This window comes from Rhodamnia argentea, chromosome 2, assembly GCF_020921035.1.
Source record: "Rhodamnia argentea isolate NSW1041297 chromosome 2, ASM2092103v1, whole genome shotgun sequence".
NCBI classification, from domain to species: domain Eukaryota; kingdom Viridiplantae; phylum Streptophyta; class Magnoliopsida; order Myrtales; family Myrtaceae; genus Rhodamnia; species Rhodamnia argentea.
In genome coordinates this window covers 3,025,800-3,046,010 of record NC_063151.1, presented here as the reverse complement: position 1 = coordinate 3,046,010, position 20,211 = coordinate 3,025,800, and the positions used below count along the sequence as shown (strand labels likewise).

General features: G+C 41.4%; 1 protein-coding gene across 1 annotated transcript; it reads left to right on the top strand.

Annotated features, from left to right (window-relative positions):
• The first annotated feature begins 12,713 nt into the window (after window positions 1–12,713).
• LOC115749905 (phospho-2-dehydro-3-deoxyheptonate aldolase 1, chloroplastic-like) lies at window positions 12,714–17,272 on the top strand. Its single transcript, XM_030686931.2, has 5 exons — window positions 12,714–13,412; window positions 13,577–13,854; window positions 14,541–14,817; window positions 15,171–15,416; window positions 16,543–17,272. Exons 1-5 carry the CDS (start codon window positions 12,876–12,878, stop codon window positions 16,807–16,809), a joined length of 1,605 nt encoding a protein of 534 aa, XP_030542791.1. The 5' UTR covers window positions 12,714–12,875; the 3' UTR covers window positions 16,810–17,272.
• The last annotated feature ends 2,939 nt before the right edge of the window (window positions 17,273–20,211 follow it).

Below are 20,211 nucleotides of genomic sequence, written 5' to 3'. Positions count from 1 at the left end.
GAAACGGTTCGTGGTGAAGTTAACTTCGGGAATAAATCAAAGATTCTCGTGATGGGCAAAGGTAACATTGATATCAAATCAAAGGATGGTACTAATGTTACTATTGTAGAAGTTTTCTTTGTGCCAAGACTTTTCTGGAATTTGTTAAGTATTGGGCAACTTTCGAAAAAAGGCCACAAAGTTAACATTGAAAATGGAGTTTGACCATTAGAGGTCTAACCGATAAGTTGATCATGGCGGTGCATATGACAAAAAACCGAATGTTCCCTCTATCTCTCCAGACGAAGTCTTAGTTTAGTTTTCAAGCCATGGTCAAAGATAGCAAGTGGTTGTGGCATCTTTGTTTTGGTCATCTAAATTTTCGTGGACTAAAATTATTAGTCCAGAAAAAGATGGTGACTGGGATGCCTTTGATCAACAGTCCAGATAACCCATGTGAAGGATGTCTCGTCGGAAAACAACATCGAGAATCCTTTCCAATTGGAAAAGCTGGAAGAGCTAAGCAGCCTTTGGAGCTGGTACATACAGATATTTGTGGCCCAGTTGAGGTAGAATCAGTCGGATAAAAGAGGTACGCATTAATTTTTGTCGATGATTTTACCGGAAAAACATGGGTATACTTCTTGAGAGAAAAAGCTGAAGCTTTTGGAAAATTCAAGGAATTTAAAGTCTATGCTGAGAAACATAGTGGATTTAGTCTAAAGACTTTGAGATCAAATAGAGGTGGAAAATTTACTTCCAATGAATTTAACAAATATTGTAAAATTCGTGGAATAAAGTGTCAATTAACCGCTAACTATACGCCTTAGCAAAATGGTATAGCAGAAAGAAAGAATAGAACAATTTTTGAAATGACAAGAAGTATGCTCAAGGCTAAAGGTTTACCAAAAATTTTTTGGGCAGTAGTCATTACTTGTACTGTATTTGTCCTAAACAGGTGTCCAACAAGGAGTGTTCTTGTAAGAACCCCGGAAGAGGCTTGGACCGGCAACAAGCCAGATGTTTCATTCTTACAAGTATTTGGGTGTGTTGCATATCCCCATATACCGGATGAACGAAGGAAGAAGTTGGACGATAAAATCCAGAAGTGCATCTTCATTGGCTATAGTGAGGTGACCAAGGGTTATAAGTTATATAATCCAATCACGGAAAAGGTAATTATCAGCATGGATGTTCAATTTTTTGAACATGAAGCCTGGGGCCGGAACCGAAAGGGTGACCCTAAAAACATCACCATCGAAGATGAACCAACCGCGGGAGAGTCGGAAGAATCTCCAACCGAAGTTTCATCATTTTCACTCGACAGTTCATCTTCTTCACCAACAACGGTTTCAAATTCATTACTTCGGCGTTCGCAACGACAAAGAAGAGCGCCGATAAAATTCAAGGATTATGTGGTCACAAAAGATGGTGATAGTCTTACCAAAAAAAAAAAAAAAGATGATGATAGTGACAAGAATGAGATCACCGATGAAACAATAAAATTTTTTTGTTTATTTGCTGAATGTGACCCCATATCCTATGATGATGCAGTGGTAGATGAGAAGTGGATCCAAGCAATTGATGAAAAAATCCACTCCATCGAAAAGAATGGCACATGGATGCTGACTTCTTTCCTACCCGGTAAGAAGCCCATTGGTGTCAATTGGGTGCACTAGACGAAGTATAAACCCCAATGGTCGGGTGGACCGTTATAAAGCTAGACTGGTCATGAAAGGTTATAAGCAAAAGCTAGGTATTGGTTATTTTGAAGTATTTGCACTAGTGGCTCGAATGGATACCATTTGAATGATCTTAGCACTAGCGGCTCAGAACCATTGGAAGATCTATCAAATGGATTTGAAATCTGCATTTCTCAATGGTTTCCTTGATAAGGAAGTCTACGTGGAGCAACCACAAAGCTATAAGAAGAAAGGGCATGAAAATCAAGTTTACAAGTTGAAGAAAGTATTATATGGGCTAAAACTGGCACCTCGAGCTTGGTACACCAGGATCGACACATACCTATTGAAGCATGATTTTCAAAAGTGCCCATATGAGCATACACTGTTTATCAAGTCAAATACTAACGGTGATCTCATCATAGTATGCCTTTATGTAAATGACTTGATATTTATAGGAAACTGTGAAAAAATGTTTGCGGGATTCGGGGAGGCCATGACAAGTCGGTTCGAGATGACAGACTTGGGATTGATATCATATTTTCTAGGCCTTGAAGTGAAGCGGACAAGCGATGGCATATTTGTTTTGCAACAAAAATATGCTAATGATGTTTTGAAGAGATTCAATATGGAATCCCTCAAAGCAATTCGGACTCCCGTAGCAGAACGGTTGGAACCGAAGAAAGAAGGAACCGGTGAGCTAGTAAATCCCACTTATTTTAAAAGTATTATTGGCAGCTTAAGATATTTGACCTCTACGAGGCCGGATATTATGTATGGTGTGGGAATTATTAGTCGGTTCATGGATAAATCGTACCAATCACATTTGCAGGAAGCAAAAAGAATTCTATGGTATGTCGGTGGAACTCGTGATCATGAAATTTTATACTCTTACACCGACAACTTCAATTTAGTGAGATATACGGACATTGATTGGGCAGGTGATATTGAAACGTGGAAGAGTACTTCCGGATATGTGTTCTTTCTCGGATAAGGAGTAATTTCTTAGTCCTCGAAAAAGCAACAAGTTATTGCACTCTCGACAGCTAAAGCAGAATACATAGCAATAGCTTCGGTAGTATGTCAAGGGATATGGCTTCGTAGGATGCTTAGTGAACTCATGCATGAACAGAAGGGCCCTACTTGATTGATGTGTGATAACAAGTCAGCAATTGCATTAGCCAAGAATCTTGTTTTTTATGGCGGGAGCAAACATATCAACATTAAGTATCACTATATCCGTGAGCTAGTAAAAAATGGTGAGATTGAACTTGATTTACGTAGGTCCGAAGGCCGGATTACAGATATCCCGATAAAACTATTAAAGGCGGATTTGTTCGAGAAATTGAAGACGATGCTTGGTATTATGGATTTTCAAAATCAATTTTAAGGGAGGCTGTTAGAAAATATAAAATGGTTTTTGCACTCTCGACAGTTGAAACGCGAAAGAGTACTTCCGGATATGTGTTCTTTCTCGGATAAGGAGTAATTTCTTGGTCCTCGAAAAAGCAACAAGTTATTGCACTCTCGACAGTTGAAGCGGAATACATAGCAGTAGCTTCGGTAGCATGCCAAGGGATGGCTTTATAGCATGCTTAGTGAACTCATGCATGAACAAAAGGGTCCTACCGGATTGATGTGTGATAACAAGTCGGTAATTGCATTAGTCAAGAATCATGTTTTTCATGGCGGGAGCAAACATATCGACATCAAGTATCACTATATCCATGAGCTAGTCAAAGATGGTGAGATTGAACTTGATTTACGTTAGTCCAAAGACCAGATTGCAGATGTCCCGACAAAACCATTGAAGGTAGATTCGTTCGAGAAATTGAAGACGATGCTTGGTATTATGGATTTCCAAAATCAATTTTAAGGAAGGCTCATACAAAATATAAAATTGTTTTTGAAAAATAAAATAAAATTGCAGCAGCTTATGTTCACACCGAAGGCGGCAAGTATGTGGCGGTGAAGTACAGATTCTTGGTCAAAGTTAGAAGCAAAAAGCAAGTCCAACTCTTATTTCTTCATATGACGGTAGGAGTCCCTTGGCGGTGGAATTCCTCTATAAATAGTGGCCCAATTCCATAAAAAAACACCAACTTTACATCTAATCCCAAATTTGGCCCGAACTTTATTTTGTCTAAAAAAAAATCACCAACTTTCACTCATATCCCAAATCTGGCCCCCGTTAACCCAACATCCACACTCACCGTTAGTCATCCAACGTGGCCTTTCCACGTCAGCAATTTATCGACCTCAAAAAGTCCATGTGGATTTAAAGGCAAAACCTGCAAATTTGCAAGTCTTTCACGTCTTCATCTTCTCAAGCACGATTTATGCAATTGGGGAAGTTCTCCCTAGGGTTTTTCTCGCGCTCGATTGTCGCTCATTCTCGACCTCTGATCGAGTCATCCAGGGCTCTCACAAGCTTCGTTAACCAACTTCCGTGCCCGAGAGTGCTCCGATCACTTGCGGTTGGCTTAGACAAGCGCCCCCTTCCTCCTCCTCCTTGCTCTGTTTCTCACGGCCTAGGCTCGTCGGACGGATTCATTCACTCTCGCATATACTCACGCTTAAACTATCGGAGCGGTAGTGGTCGCTTTCGTTTGAAGTTTTGGCCTCGAAAGATTTGTGCTTGCTCAAGGGATGAAGTAGACAGAACATCGATGGACTTAGAAACGTATTTTTCTTCATCTTGGCGAATTTTTTTTTCGGTCGATTCTTGACGAATTGAATTGAATGAGTTCTCCTTCTTGTTTTAGGACTCGCCGGTAGTTCCGTTCGTTGTCATTGGACGTACTCCTCAATGCCACCAAGAGTCTTGAGCTAGGCACTAGTGGGTCCTCCGTTGAAGTTACTATAGGCCGGGGGTTTGAAAATGATCCTGTTGTCAAAGTGAAAACCACTTGATGACCACATGAACCGAGTAGTACTGTGTGGAAATAGCAAAGAAAACTATCTTGTCGGTTTTAGGGTCAATTTGCTTCGCTTTAGTAGTTTTGATTATTATCGTACTCTCTGGTCTTTTAGTCAACATTGGAGATTTTATCTCCTCCGTAGTCTTTAATGAGTCCTAGTTTGAGCATCATGACTCTACTCTACGGTCGTCATTTGATGTCCTAGTTTTTTTTTTGGGTCGGAAAAAAATGGCATTACTAATAAATAGAGTCTCGTACATAAGAGCCTAGACGAGGAGCATCACGTATCTGTAGCCCATTGCAAAAGAACCGCGAACCAAGTTGCTCGTGTCTTAGTTTAAGCATTACGACTCTACGGTTGTCATTTAACCACACCAGCAAGCACTTTTCCTAGAGCAAGAGTTCTTTCAATACGAGCACTTTTTTTCCTTGTGGCCTATGATAAGATGCCAACCATTCTACAAAAACCAAAATGCCGGATAAAAGGTTACTCAAGGAAGGATCATGAACTTGTTCGCATCTCTCCATGATATGCCCCATGAACTCAAAAACTGCAGTGAATGCATTTTGAAGCAACACAATACGCTAAACTATTTCTGCATAAGTCTGGCCTTCGCTCGTGCGTCTCACGTTATGAATGGTAAATATGAGGATAGCCACAAGTTTGACCAAGAATAGTCCATTCTCATAAGCATCTTTTCCAAAATTTATCTCCTCTTCTGGCTCAGAAGACACAAGATCACGTAAACCAAGAACAACCAAAGAAAGGATTTCTACGAAGGTCTCCAAAACAGCCAAAATACAAAGCTACATCGCCAAATCCACAAACACATAATCCACCTACGGACAACATAAAACTAACACTTTTTAGTCTTACAACTCAATATCTAATAATAGGCATTGCACGATTTCCGGTCCACAATTCCACATTCAACCACCAATTCCAGATTCTTGAGTGTATGGAGGTTTTGATATATCCATGGACGATTGGCCCGGCGAAACTTCAACATTATTCTTGGCTTTTGTTTGTCTATTGCAAATGGATGGACCTCCAATGTCAATAACTTTATCACTACCGAGCATCCGCAATAAAAAAAAATGGACATATGAGCTTGCTTTTCTTTTAGACACGCATATAATACTTTAGATAGAGATTAACCTTAAGTAGGAATTTCCGGTAGCTTCGGATATGAAATGTCCATATCCATGTGATGCCTAAAGAAACAAGATAAAAATTAATCACATTATATACATGGTATGGAAATAAAATTGTGTATGAAAAAATTCTAGCCTGTGCTCTTTTCTTCCCGATAATGGTAGAGTCCCTATTAGATGGTCCACCGGCCTGTGCACTAGTAGTCTCATCAACTTTCTTTGGTCTTCCTCTTTTTGCCTATATGGAAAAAATTAGAAGAAACGGCAATGTTATCCATCGTGATAACCCAATGAAAAAACTTATTAACAACCACATCATGTTAAATAATACATACCTTAGGTGGCCTAGATGTTGTAGCATTTTTGCAAGTCTTCTTGGTATGCCCATATTGAAGGCAATTTGAACATCGCATTTGAACTCCAACTTTCGTCAATTTCTTACCGTCACTACTTTGCTCATCCTTGTCCTTAATTCTGTTTTTCTTCTCTCTCCCCCTTTTCCTTCCGTAAGGTGGGGGTTTGATTGACTCACCAACAACTTTGGGCCACATTTTTTCCCCATTCATAACTGGGAAGGGGAATTTGTAACATTTTTCATGAGCATCTTTCTTAAAACAGTCATCAACATAGTCATTGATCTCTAACTTCATGAAAGCAATGCAACGGTTTACATGGAATTCCATAAATATCCCATTCCCTACAAACACAAATTTTCCCAATCAAGTCAACTACCAATCTATCACCATCCCCTTCTACCTCAAATTTATTATCCAAAGACGCTCTAGCAATACAATTTCTAGACTCCAATTTTGTCTTCTCCAACTTCATTCTAATCCTTGGGCAAATTGGATCTGTTTGGTAAACCATTAACTGACTTCTCTCTGTCATCCTCTCCATCAACATAGCTCCTACTTCTTCAAGCATCTCAAGAATGGGTTTTGTTCTCGATATGCATATGTAACTATTAAAGGTCTCATTTAAATTATTTTCAACAGCTTCACACTTGGTATTTGTCTTAATAAAAGCCCTACAAAAGTGTCTAGGGCCTTGCTTCATAAAGTCTTCATAACCTTTAGGGCACTCCATTTTCAAATCTACCATTGCCAGGTCAAAATTAGCTTTAAAGGTACACATCACAGCCCTCCGGAAGAGATTCTTCAAAGCATCCCCTTTGTGTAATTTTTTCCAATTAGCATATATATGTCGTGCACAATTTCGATGCTCTGCTTACGGAGATAGAGATGAAACCGCATTCATTAGTCCCTACAAACAAAATCGGCCAATGACAGTCCAACATGTCACAACAATGATTGCACTAGTGTAGTTGCAATTAGCCATTGAAGAGAAATGTTTACCTTTTACTAATCACCGATAAAGGTCCAACCTTTGCCTGTGTCCACACTCAAGTCATTGAATAACAAGATGAGAAACCAAGTCCACGATGCCTCGGACTCAACTTCCGCAATCGCCCAAGCTATTGGAAACATTTGATTGTTTCCATCTTGTCCAACAGCACATAACAATATACCCTTCAATCCAGTCTTAAGGAGGCACCCATCCAAGCCTATGACACGCCTACAATATGCTAAAAATCCCTTTTTCAACTCATCAAAGCCCACATAAAACCTCTTAAATACTTTAGTTGCTGGGTTGACTTCCATCTCAAATGTTCCACTCTTGCTAACTCTCTTGAGCTCCTCCAAATAAGATCTCAACATATCATATTACTTCTCTATTGGACCCCTTATATGACTAAGGGCTCTCCATATGGCTCTATAACATTTTTTTTTGTTAAGGTTCAAGGCAAACCTTTCTCTTGCATCTGTCTGCATCTCATTAGCTCGGTAAGTGAGTCTAGCTCTAATCTTAGGCATGTACTCACGAGCAAGCCATGTAGAAGTAGTTTGCCTATTTGTAAGACTTCTATTGCAATTATGTGGATTTCCCACTCTCTTTATCACAAAAGTTTTCTCATCTTGAACCCAACTACCATACAACCTCCAACCACAACCACTCACACACTTTGCTTCCATCCTTTTCTTTTGATTCCTTTCCCAAAAAATGTCAAATCCATTAATTATTGCATATTTTTGCACAGCAATCTTGAACTGTTTATGAGACTCAAATCTCATGCCTAGACTAAATACATTCTCGTTATGGTCACGCATATGATCATACCTGTTCACAATTTGTCCTGTAGTACCAATAATTTCTTAAAAGTCATCAATATCGGGACCACTTAGATATTCACTATCAGATATTGCATCTTCATGGGCATCTCCATCATCATCTACCTCCGCCGTTATTGCTTCCCTAAATTCTTTCCTCATCTCCCTTATTCTGATCTCTTCATCATCCGATATATTAATTTCATCATCACGCAAATTCAACGAACCATCATCGCTATCACTTCCATTTTGTGAAAAAGCAGACAAAGTTACACATTGAAAACTAAAGACAACATTCTAACGTAAAGGGTCAACAATTGAATGAACTCACCATTGCTTCTGATTCAGCCGGCAATAGTTCAATCGACCAAATCCTATAAATAGAGGTGAAGTCAAAAGCTTGACATTTGAAGTCCAATGTCAAATACATCACGCTAATTAAATAATAGTAAGACAACAATAGACCTAGTAAAGCGATTACGACACAAAAAAAAAAAAAAAGCCATTAACTTATGTAAGGCTATTCTACCGATCTTAACATTTTTGCGAAGCTATCAAGGAAAAAAAAAGCCATTAACTTTTGTAAGGCTTTTGAGAATTCAGATGTAATAACAATATATTAGCAGAGGAAAAGATAATTGATGACCCCCATTATATAAACACGAGGCAATTTATAGCTAGAGAACATATTTACTCTTTTTGACGAATCATTATTTTCTCGGCTGATAGTATTACTTCTATTGTGATTGGCAAAGCTCGTAGACCCTCGACAAATTGCTTGTCTAACCTCTTCTTAATAGATTCAATAACCCAGCCTTGATAACTTGAGATTCCACAAGATTGTTGCAGCACATGTTTAACTTTTACAGCTCTATATCCAACCTATAATGTCTACGGGAAGTATAATCAACGAGTGGTCTTTCTTGGCTAAAACACTTCAAGAGTCTCCCTTTACAAACTCAAAAGTCATCTATAACGAACATAACTACCGGCGAGTCCAAAAACATTATGGAGAACTCATTCAATTCAATTTGTCAAGAATCAACCAAAAAAAAAATCGCTGAGGAGAAGAAGAAGAAGAAGAATACGTTTCTAAGTCCATCGATGTTATGTCCGCTTCGTCCCTTGAGCAAGCACAAATCTTTCGAGGCCAAAACTTCAAGCAGAAACGACCACTACCTCTCCGATAGTTTGAGTGTGAGTATATGCGAGAGTGAATGAATCCGTCCGACGAACCTAGGCCGTGAGAAACAGAGCAAGGAGGAAGAGGAAGGGGGCGCTCGTCTAAGCCAACCGCAAGTGATCGGAGCACTCCCGGGCACGAAAGGTGGTTGACGAAGCTCGTGAGAGCCCTGGATGACTCGATCGGAGGCTGAGAATGAGCGACAATCGAGAGCAAGAAAAACCCTAGGGAGAACTTCCCCAATTGCATAAATCGTGCTTGATAAGATGAAGACGTGAAAGACTTGCAAATCTGTAGTTTTTGCCTTTAAATCCACCTGGTCTTTTTGAGGTGGATAAATTATCGACGTGGAAACACCACATCGGATGACTAACGGTGAGTGTGGATGTTGGGTTAACGGGGGCCAGATTTGGGATATGAGCGAAAGTTGGTGACTTTTTTTGAGACAAAATAAAGTTCAGGGCCAAATTTGAGATTAGATGTAAAGTTGGTGCTTTTTTATGGAATTGGGCCTATAAATAGCTACTAGAATTAAGCTTGTAGTAGAGTAGCCTTAGAGTGGAGAGAGTTAGAGAGAGTGAATTTGTACTCAAGCTTAGAGCAAAGCTTGTATTTTTGTTTGTGTAAAGCCTTAGCAAAGGCTATTAGAATACTACTCTCATATTTGCATACTCGAATTTTCTCTCGCATTGAAACCTCCAAATTTTCGCAACCCTTTTGGTTCCTACACCGAGCGACAGCATCTTCGGCTTCTTTGGTGATCGGTGAACAGCCACGCATGTTGTTTGCAATTCCGTATGAAGCAAGGAAGGTAAACGAATGGCAAATGAGGGAAAATAGATGTGATAAGACTGCAAGTGTTTTGTGATATACAGTCTATTTTCCGGCTAGTTGCATGATCACGGTTGCTTCCGATTGAGCTTTGGTCGATTATATTCCTCCTTTTCTTTGAAGCAGCATGAATTCTCTCAAGACATTGAAAGTGTCAGATACTCAGTAACTGATGCAATAGCTGAACATGTTGACGCAAAAATACGAGTTGCGGGATGTGAAACTGGGCGAGAAGTCGCTCAAAAATCGGTTGTCAAATTGAAGATTGCAGGGCCTTCTGTTCATGAGGGATTACTGAGAATGCAAATGATGCTGCTGCTGCTGGACCGGTTCAGATCCTGAAGACTTCCCTCGGCGGTCCGGAGCCAGCGGGAGGCGGGGACTATAACAATGTATGACTTCTAGGATCTTGAGTTTAAGGTCATTTGCAGGAGTAGGTGAGTCCTTTATTAGGCTGGTGGATATGCTTAATAAGTATAGTTCCGGTACGCTTGCTAGGAAATGGGTAGCTATTCTATTACAACGTTTTTTCTGGTCTACTCATTAAAATTCCTTTTTGATGTTTTATACGATGCCAATGTTTAGGGTCTAATGAATGATTGGTTGTGTTATCTGTCGCAAGTAGAGGACTCCATAGCCAGAATTTATTTGCTAGATTAGGAGCTTACATGCTAGGAATTGGAGATTATTGTGGGTGTACCTTCTTTTTGGTGCATGTTTGGATAGATAGATAGAAGCGAGGAGACAGAGTTTACCTTGAGAATTGTCTCTGTTTGGATAGTACTCAATCGAAACGAGGAGAAAAGAAGAAGAATAAAAGTCCCTTCCCTTTGTGTGCCCATAATTTCGTTCTAATTCAAACATTTGAACGGGAATATTGTCCTTCGAAGACTCCGAATCATGTTCAAAAAGTGTTAAATCTATTGCACGATGGCCAATTCAATTCTAAATCCTTCAATCGTGTCAATTTAGTCATAAACATTTGAATAATTTGCCAATTTAGTCATAAAACCTTTCAATTGTGTCAATTTAGTTTTCAATTTTTGGGCGATTTAATAATTCAGTTCTAAATTATTTTACTAGTTGCCATTTCGGAGAGTTTCTTCTGTTTATGAGTGGGGTATCCGAGATTTTCCGAGCACCCGACTAATTCTCGTCGAGTATGATAGTTCGCTCGTTCCACGCACATTGCATAACTAGCAGATATCATTTTTTTTTTTTTTCAGTATGGTGACATCGAAATATTCCATTAATTAAGCAACACGTTAGCCTTCCACATTTGAATACTTGAAATCCCCGATTTTGCCAACTCTTGGAAAAGGCGTTCTGTTATTTCCTTACAATCTGCATCTTATACTCTCCGATCATAATCGAAAGTTGCTCTCGATTTTTACAGTTTATAGCTCTTTAAACGGTAAATCACACGACGTGGCCCACTTCATTAAGCCATAACACGACACGACCAGTGTGAACGCAACTGATAGAAGGGAATCGACCTTAATGCGAATTTGTGGGACTTAGGCGGGTTAGATTTGTGTATGTTGTTTACCACGAAGAGGGTAGGTGATGCTACATGACTCGAAGGTGGACCCAATGGGCCTCCCCAGCATTCGAGATCTCTCGAAAGTCCTAGAAAGCCATCGTGGTCATGACTAATGAGGGATCTTTTTGCCCTTTGGAGGAATTATGCTTTCGCTCATTCGATTAATTAAGTCTTCGCGCTTACCAAGAAGCCTAAAACCTGTTCTGGCCCATGTCAGCAAATCGTGAGCAATTCGACAAACGAGTCGGCACGTGGCTTGGCTCCATCCATCTTCTTCAACGCTCATCATTAACTACGTGGATAAGCATCGCCTTAACCTATTTAGTATTTACCATGGAACAGTTTTCATTCCAAACTTTAGGAGAGCAAATGATATGATGAAACCCCCCATCCTTAAAAGACCATTTGAAACATCTCGATGAAGAAACATATCGATAATCCCACATGTTCTGTTTGAACAATATGCGACATGGTTTTTGAATTTTGATCCGACTTATAATGTGATTTCTAAATTTTTAATTTTTTTCGATGCTATTATTGAATTTCAATTTAATGTGTAATATCGTTGTTGAACTTTGTTCAGTATGGTCCCTAAATTTTTTGTACTTATTCAATTTTACCACCCTAATGCTATATGAAAATAGTCAACATGGTTCTTTTACAAATTCAAGCTCATGACAATATTTGACATTTACGTAAAATTTAGGGATTAGATTGAATATGTACGAACAACATTGCACATTGAGCGATAATTTAGAAAAATTAAAAGACGGTATTATATGTTAAGTTAAAGTTCGGACGATCATTTACATCATTTTTCACTTCAAATTATTTGTAAGTTTGAGTCTGCAGCAGCTAATTTTTACTTGATGCGAATCTTCTAATTCCCGCACTTGGATTTTTTCCGCGTTCGGAATTCGTGAAATTCCCCGATGAGGCTCCGAGTGGCGATCTTCGGCTAATCAGGCTCGGCGCAGCCGACCACAACAACAGTCCAAATGAGGCCGTAATGATGAGCCGATAAGTGGCGTTTAGTAGGTGAAGTTTTTTCCCTGGAATTTAAAAAAAGAGAAATTAACTGTTCCCCGCAGAATAAAATCTGTTGACTTCTTGACCGATTCCCTCCACTTTTTACCCCCGCCACCGCACTCAAATTACCGCCCCTGCCATCGTCTTCAACTACCACCACGTCTCCACCAGACACCACCCTCCACCGTCCCCCTCCCCCCTTCCCCTCCTGACCTAACCCTTCCACATTCCACTCCCTCCTTATAAAACGACCGGCCGTTTCCCTCGGTCTCTTCAGGTACCTCTCTCGTGCCTTTCATTTTTTTCTCTCTCTCCTTCAACTCAACCCACATTGTCACCAATAAGGGAGGAATTTTGAAAAAAAAAAAAACAGCAGAAACGGCAATGGCGATCGCCTACACCAACTCCATCATACCCACCAAAGCCTTCCACAAGACCCTCCCGGCCGCGCCCGCCCACCGCCGCATCGCCGCCGTCCACTCCGCCGAGCCCGGGAAGAACCCCATCGTCCCCGACAAGTCGCCGAAGCTCCAGCAGCTGAAGAGCTCCGCCCTCTCGCCTTCGTCGGCGACGGCGGCCCCCTCCGCCCCGGCGAAGCCCGTCGAGAGCCCCGGGAGATGGAGCGTCGACAGCTGGAGGTCGAAGAAGGCCCTGCAGCTGCCGGAGTATCCGGATCAGGCGGAGCTCGAGTCGGTGCTGAAGACGCTCGAGGATTTTCCCCCGATCGTGTTCGCCGGCGAGGCGAGGAGCCTGGAGGAGCGGCTTGGGGAGGCCGCCATGGGGAACGCCTTCCTCCTGCAGGGCGGCGACTGCGCCGAGAGCTTCAAGGAGTTCAACGCCAACAATATCCGTGATACTTTCAGGATTGTGCTCCAGATGGGAGCTGTTCTGATGTTTGGAGGCCAAATGCCTGTTGTCAAGGTATGTTACTGCAACGCCGCCAAGATATTCGATTTCAGTTGTTCATTTTGTCCTTACTTTCCAATAGTTGTTAGTAGGACATAGAATATATACAATGGGTCGTTGTCTAAGAGTTTGAGTGAAACCATTGCTCTGATGTTGCTTGAATGATTACCGGCGTATAGGTTGGAAGGATGGCCGGTCAATTTGCAAAGCCGAGGTCGGAGCCATTCGAGGAGAAGAACGGGGTGAAGTTGCCGAGTTATAGAGGTGATAATGTGAATGGGGATGCATTTGATGAGAAATCAAGAATTCCTGACCCTCAGAGAATGATCAGAGCATATTGCCAATCTGCTGCTACGTTGAATCTATTGAGGGCTTTCGCAACTGGAGGTTATGCTGCCATGCAGAGGGTCACCCAGTGGAATTTAGATTTCACCGAGCATAGCGAGCAAGGAGATAGGTGACTTTTCCTAACTTTTCCCCGCTTGGATGGTTGATTTACTTTTGATTCAGTTGGATTAGGCATGTTTTTGTGAGCTCTATTAAGCTTCAAGTAGAAGGTTTCCCAAGATGGAGTTTTGGGCCTAATGAATGATGGAGTACTTGAAAAAGCAGTGAGCTCTCTTTATGGAGGAAAAAGGAAGCACAACTGGATAGTTCATTTTTGGCACTTGGAAGCATTTGTAGTTGGGACAAAAAGAAAAGACCAATAAAATGAACCTCTGTTTCTGGCCACTTTTTTGTTCTCTGTCACTACATTTTCTGCTCTAGTATGGGGGATCTATGGTAAAAATTGGTATATAATCAATCCCATCGATATGATCGTCCAGCTACTGCTTAAAGGACTGGAAATGGCATTTTATTTGATGAATTTTTTATGGAAGGTTTTCATTTATTTGAATTTGGTTGGTGTCCAATGTAAATCAGTAGTCTGGACCAAATTCACCAGTTCCCTCTCATCATATATGTCTGTAGCTTTCTGGTGGACCAACTAGTCTGGACAGATTCCACTTCAGCTGTACACGTGTATCTGTTTGCTTTGCTTGTTGTACAATAGTTTTTGTGAGCGTTGACATCTGGGAATCGTATACAGATAGATGCTTGATATACTATATGCATTTTGATGAATTTCCTTTCGTATCCTAGGTACCGGGAGTTGGCTCATCGTGTCGATGAGGCTCTTGGGTTTATGGCCGCAGCTGGGCTTACTGTCGACCATCCTATCATGACTACAACTGAGTTCTGGACATCGCACGAGTGCTTGCTCTTGCCCTATGAGGAGTCACTTACTAGAATGGACTCAACTTCAGGTCTTTACTATGACTGCTCAGCCCACATGCTTTGGGTTGGCGAACGCACTCGACAGCTGGATGGTGCCCATGTTGAATTTTTAAGAGGGGTTGCGAATCCCTTGGGTATAAAGGTAGCTCGTTTTTTTTTCTCTTCTCAGGCCGAACATCTATTATAATGCTAATACCAGCCAACATTTGAACAAACTTATGGTCAGGTGAACCTTGTTTTCTGTAGTCTCTAGATGAAGAATTGAAAAGCAAGATAAGAACATGGAGGAGGGCTTTAGTTGGAAGTGGTTCTTGTGCAATAAACATTATTTTCTAGAAATTATTAGCACCATAGCGTGATGAACTTTTTTTTTTTTTATGCTATCAGTGAGAAATGAATAAATCATACTGCTTATCTGAATGAAAAAAATGCCACTCGACTTGTTATTCTTGAGTGCCAGAGGCAGTTGGATTTATAGTTGATGTTTTGCTGCAGATGAGTGACAAGATGGATCCAAATCAGTTGGTTAAACTCATTGAGGTTTTGAATCCTCAAAATAAAGCAGGAAGGATAACAATTATTGCAAGAATGGGAGCTGAGAACATGAGAGTGAAGCTCCCGCACCTTATCAGGGCTGTCCGCAGGGCAGGGCAAATTGTCACATGGGTCAGTGATCCGATGCACGGGAACACCATAAAGGCTCCTTGCGGTCTTAAGACTCGCCCATTTGATGCCATAAGGGTATGCTACTTCACTCTTCTATTTTCATGTATATCTGGTTATCACTTGTTTTGGTAATGCTGTTCATTTTGAATGCCACTTGAAGTTGTGGGGTAATTATCGAGTGAATACTTAGGATCTTAAAAGGATCAATTTGACTGCATAGCATTTTAGAAGGAAAGGACCAGGAAAATTTAAGAATATGTGTAGTTTAGCAATTATATTGTGAACAAGAAGCTCAAGATTGTACACCTTTCTAGCTTAAGATTCTCTTTCCAACAGCAACACGAAATGGGGATTGAGTAAGCAATTTTTCGTTGTAGACTGCAGTACTGCACGTCTATATGACCTAAACTCCATCAATCTTGTGGGCTCGATTTTTTTTTTTTTTCCTTTTTGGTCCAATTGGCTGTCATGGTTATCAATTTCTCCTCTTCTTTTGCGCAAAGAAAGTGACCAGATGGTATGGTTTCCTGTTCAACAGTAGATAGGTAGCAAATGATTTGCTGTGATAACCAGTTAGCTACTGCTGTCCATTGATTTATACACTTTATTTGCAATTTATGTTTTCTATAGATTAACTTGTCTCATGGAGATGTTCATTGTCTAAGATGGGTCTATACCCTCTGAATGATTGACTGTTATCTCATTTACAAGGTAGATGAGCTTCTTGCGGTTGTATTCTGCATATTAAATTTTGTTGACACAAGTGGTGGCTAGCTGAATGAGATGAAGTTGGTGGGAAAATGACATCCATGATTAGGTGCAACAGTTGCACAAGATTTCTTCACCAACTATCATTTGAGTAAGAAATTGTCTTGCCTTGGTAGTTGGGTGCACATCCTTGTCAATAAGTTGGTTGGATCTTCATCAGTTCGGGAAAAGGGCCTCCTCCTAGATATTGCTTGCGTTGTGCTTTATCAGATAGCGCCACGTTGACTAAATCAACAACCACTGAACGCATTATTGCCGACTCGAAGTGAGGAAACTTTTGCAAAACATGGCTTGGGCTCTCGATTGTTTTGCAATTTCTTCTTAATTTTTTTTTTGGTCAAACTTCTTAATTACATTGCAATTATCAAATGGTGCCATTCGTGTTCTAGGATGGCTCTATTCTTTTTACCTCTTAACAATTGTCATTTGACAGGCGGAGGTGAGAGCATTTTTTGATGTCCATGAACAAGAAGGGAGCCATCCGGGAGGAGTGCACTTGGAGATGACAGGTCAGAACGTGACCGAATGTATCGGTGGGTCACGAACTGTGACGTTTGATGATCTTGGTTCGCGCTACCACACCCATTGCGATCCCAGGCTGAATGCTTCCCAGTCTCTGGAGCTTGCTTTCATCATTGCAGAGCGCCTTAGAAAGCGGAGGATCCAGTCACAGATCCCCGCTGCATCCTTCGGGCTGTGAAATTTGGTCCCATGATACCGAAGATACATATTCCTTTTGTTAGTGCCGGCATGTACGAGTTGTCGTGTTGTATCAACATTTATGTAATGTTTTAAGTTATGGTCGTATGGATGTATACAGTTGTTGAAGTTTGATTTTTAAGTGTTGAAAGGGACACTAAAAGAAAGGTAATAAAGAATGTCTTGCGGAATGGGAAGTTTCGGCCTCCACCTATGAGGCTAAAATCATCGGCTCTAGCTGTTTGAGCTCTTGCACAGTCAAAGGAGAGCGCAGTTGCGTCCTGCCTCCTGAATTGGAATATACTACACGCTTACACAGGTACGAGTCGTCCGCGGATGGGCTTGGAAAGTGAATGCGTAGTGTTCAGTTGTTTGTGTCGGGAACTAAATGTTGGGTTCTCACTTTTGTAAGGATGTAGAAGATCCCAAGTTCCTAACACAGAGTTGCTTTAAATATTTGGATTCGGATGTCTTATGGGGGAAACTCATCAAACAATATATATGTTTCGCCTGTATAGATACTAAGAGCATTGTAATAGTACCCTGAACAGACTGACTTAATTTGATGTAAAATGCCCAATTTTCAGCGCAAGGGGAATGCCAGCCCCCTCCCTCGGCTCGCCAGCCCCTGCGATTATTCTATTATATATTTAGATAGCTTGGTTTAGCTTTCTCAATGAATTTTGGACTTTTAAAGTCTCTTGAGTTAAAATTGGGGCGTATGGTAATTTTCTTTTTTTTTTCAGAGTAAGGGGTGAAAGCCGACACTGACAAAGTCTAAAGCCACCTCAAGGATTAATGATCTTTTCGTCCAACTTTGCCCTCACAAATATTTTCAAATGTTAGTTTTACCCTCACGAAGCAATTGTTCATCATCTCTCATTTGAAATTGATATTGCAAAACAGACTACAATCCACGGTCATTGAGGGCCATAGAACCTTGTCAGTGGTCGTGGTTTCGTTAGGCGAGATGCGGAAGTCACGGATGTCGAGCGTTGTCGAGGTCTAAGGGTCGCTTGAGCCTTTGTCGCTCGAGGTCATGTCATGCGGCCATTGGACGAGTGATATCCGAGTTTCGCAACCTTCAGCAAGGGTTGCCGAGGTCATGCAACCACTAGCGCTGGCCACGTCCTTCGGCCCACCAACCCCTGCGATGATTCTATTATCTACTTAGTTGCGGTTGGTTTAGCTTTTTCAATAGACTTTAGGCCTTTAAAAACCCTTAAATGAAAGTTTGAGCATATGATAAATTTTTTTGTGGAGAGTACGGAGTGAAAGCTGATACTAACAAAGTCAAAAGCCACTTCAAAGATTAATTAGTTTTTCTTCCAACTTTGCCCTCACGAATATTTTCAAATTCTAGTCTTACCATCATAAAGCAACTGTTCATCATCTCTCTCCCGAAAATGAAATTGATATTTCATATCTCGTGCACAGTCGTTGATGGGTAGCCAAGCCTTGCCGGTGATAACAGTTCGTTAGGTGAGACATGAAGGTCATGGCTAAGGTGAGACATCATGAGTCGAGGGTCGTTGTGTCGAGCGTTGCCGAGGTCGAGGGTCGCCCGTGCCTTTGTGGCTTGAGGTCATGTCACGTTGCCATTAGACAAGTGATATCTAAGTTTCGCAACCTTCGACGAGGGCTGCTGAGGTCATGCCATCACCGGCATCGCCTCCTCTAGGCCGCCCAAGGGCCGGTGAAATCTGGGTTCATCGGCTTTGATTTGCTTCTAGTTTGCTTCCTTTCATTGTTCATCCTTGTTCTTTCTTTTTCTTTTACATATTAGAAAATCCATTACAAAGACCCAAAGTTAATAACATTTGCCAAACACTATTCACATTTTGTGAAATCCCTTGGTCTAAGGGTGAGTTTGGATCAATTTTAAAAATGGGCTTTGGGGAAATGCAAATACCTTTAGTTTAAGGGGTTTTGAGGAAATACAAACGGCATTCAAGAAAAAAATCTTTTGAAAAATAGCTTTGGGCTAACTTGTGTTTGCAAAACAAATTTGCAAAGGAGATTTCTACTATATTTATTTAAAAAAAAATCCAAACTCTAGTGTTACGGCTATAGGTGAGCTAGATCTAGCTCGCGGACGTGGGCCGATGCCTCCAAGGGTCAAGTGAACCTCAACAAGGGCCGCCTAGGGTCGTGCAACCACCAGTGACCATCGCTTGGGCTCATAGCCACCGTAACCTCGGCGAGGGCACCCTTGGGGTCGCGCGACCACAAGCGACCATCTCCCGTGGTTGCGTGACGCCCGACGGTCGTCGCCGAGGTCATGCAACCCCGGTGAAGAGGCTTGAGGTCGTGCGACCTCGGGAGACCGTCGCTTGGGCTCTTACGGCCCAGGCTTCGGCCGCCAAGGGTCGCCCCACCCTTGGCGGCCTCGGCCAATGGCCGCCGGCCATAAATCTGGCCGGCCAACACCAGTAACCTAGGGTTAGGATTTTTTATTTCAAAAATAATATAACAAAAAAATGAGGGGAAAAATTGGAACTTGAACTTGCATTGCAATTGGGAAAAGCTCACCCAAACGACCCTAATAGAGAAGTTTAACCCCGGAGGGTAAGCTTGTGAACGGAGATGCAATTGGCGGCTATCGACGAGGAGGAGGATGGTAGATTGGGCCCAGAGAATGGGAACTTGCTCATGGGCCCTTCTTCACCGACCCAGAGGCATGGGAGCTCTGGCCTAGTTCGGATAATTCTTCCCACAACTCTCGTCCGTTAGCCAATTATGTCATGCTTAGACCTCTTCAATATGTGGGCTGCTCGTCCAGGCCCAATAATGTAATGTGTGGGCTCGGCCGGAGCTTTTAGGCCCGCTGGGGAGCCCTAGACAAAAGATCCAAGTCCAAAATGGGCGAGGCCTTGAGCCAGACGGGCCCATCCTGGCATGGGCCTAATGTGTTGAGTTTAGGAAGGCCAGTTACCTTGTCCTAAGCGGGCCTGGGCAGGGCCACTGGAGGTTCCGGCTGTAGCCTATTGAGGGCATACATGATCACATTTCTAGAGTAGAATTTTTGCTTCAAAAGTATTTTTGGAGCGAAAATCCATTTGATAACGCAAATTTTGGAGCAAATTTTGGAATAGAAATCTATTTGGTTACACAATTTTATTTTTCTACTTTTTGAGGGATTTTTTTTTTTTTTACTCTAGAAATAGTTTTGGAGCAATTTGAAAAAATTAAAAAAAATTACTTCTCTCCAAAAGTTAAAAGAATTAATTTTTACTCAGAATTAAAATTAGAAAAATTAACTTTTGATCAAAAGTTGATTTCTACGGCTGAAGCGTACTGAACGGAGTGATTCTAAAAATCAATTTGAATTTTGTAAAAGGTGCCCCGCCCCGGTAGCATCTTGCTCTGGGGTCCGACATCCGAATTCCAAGGTGGAGCATCC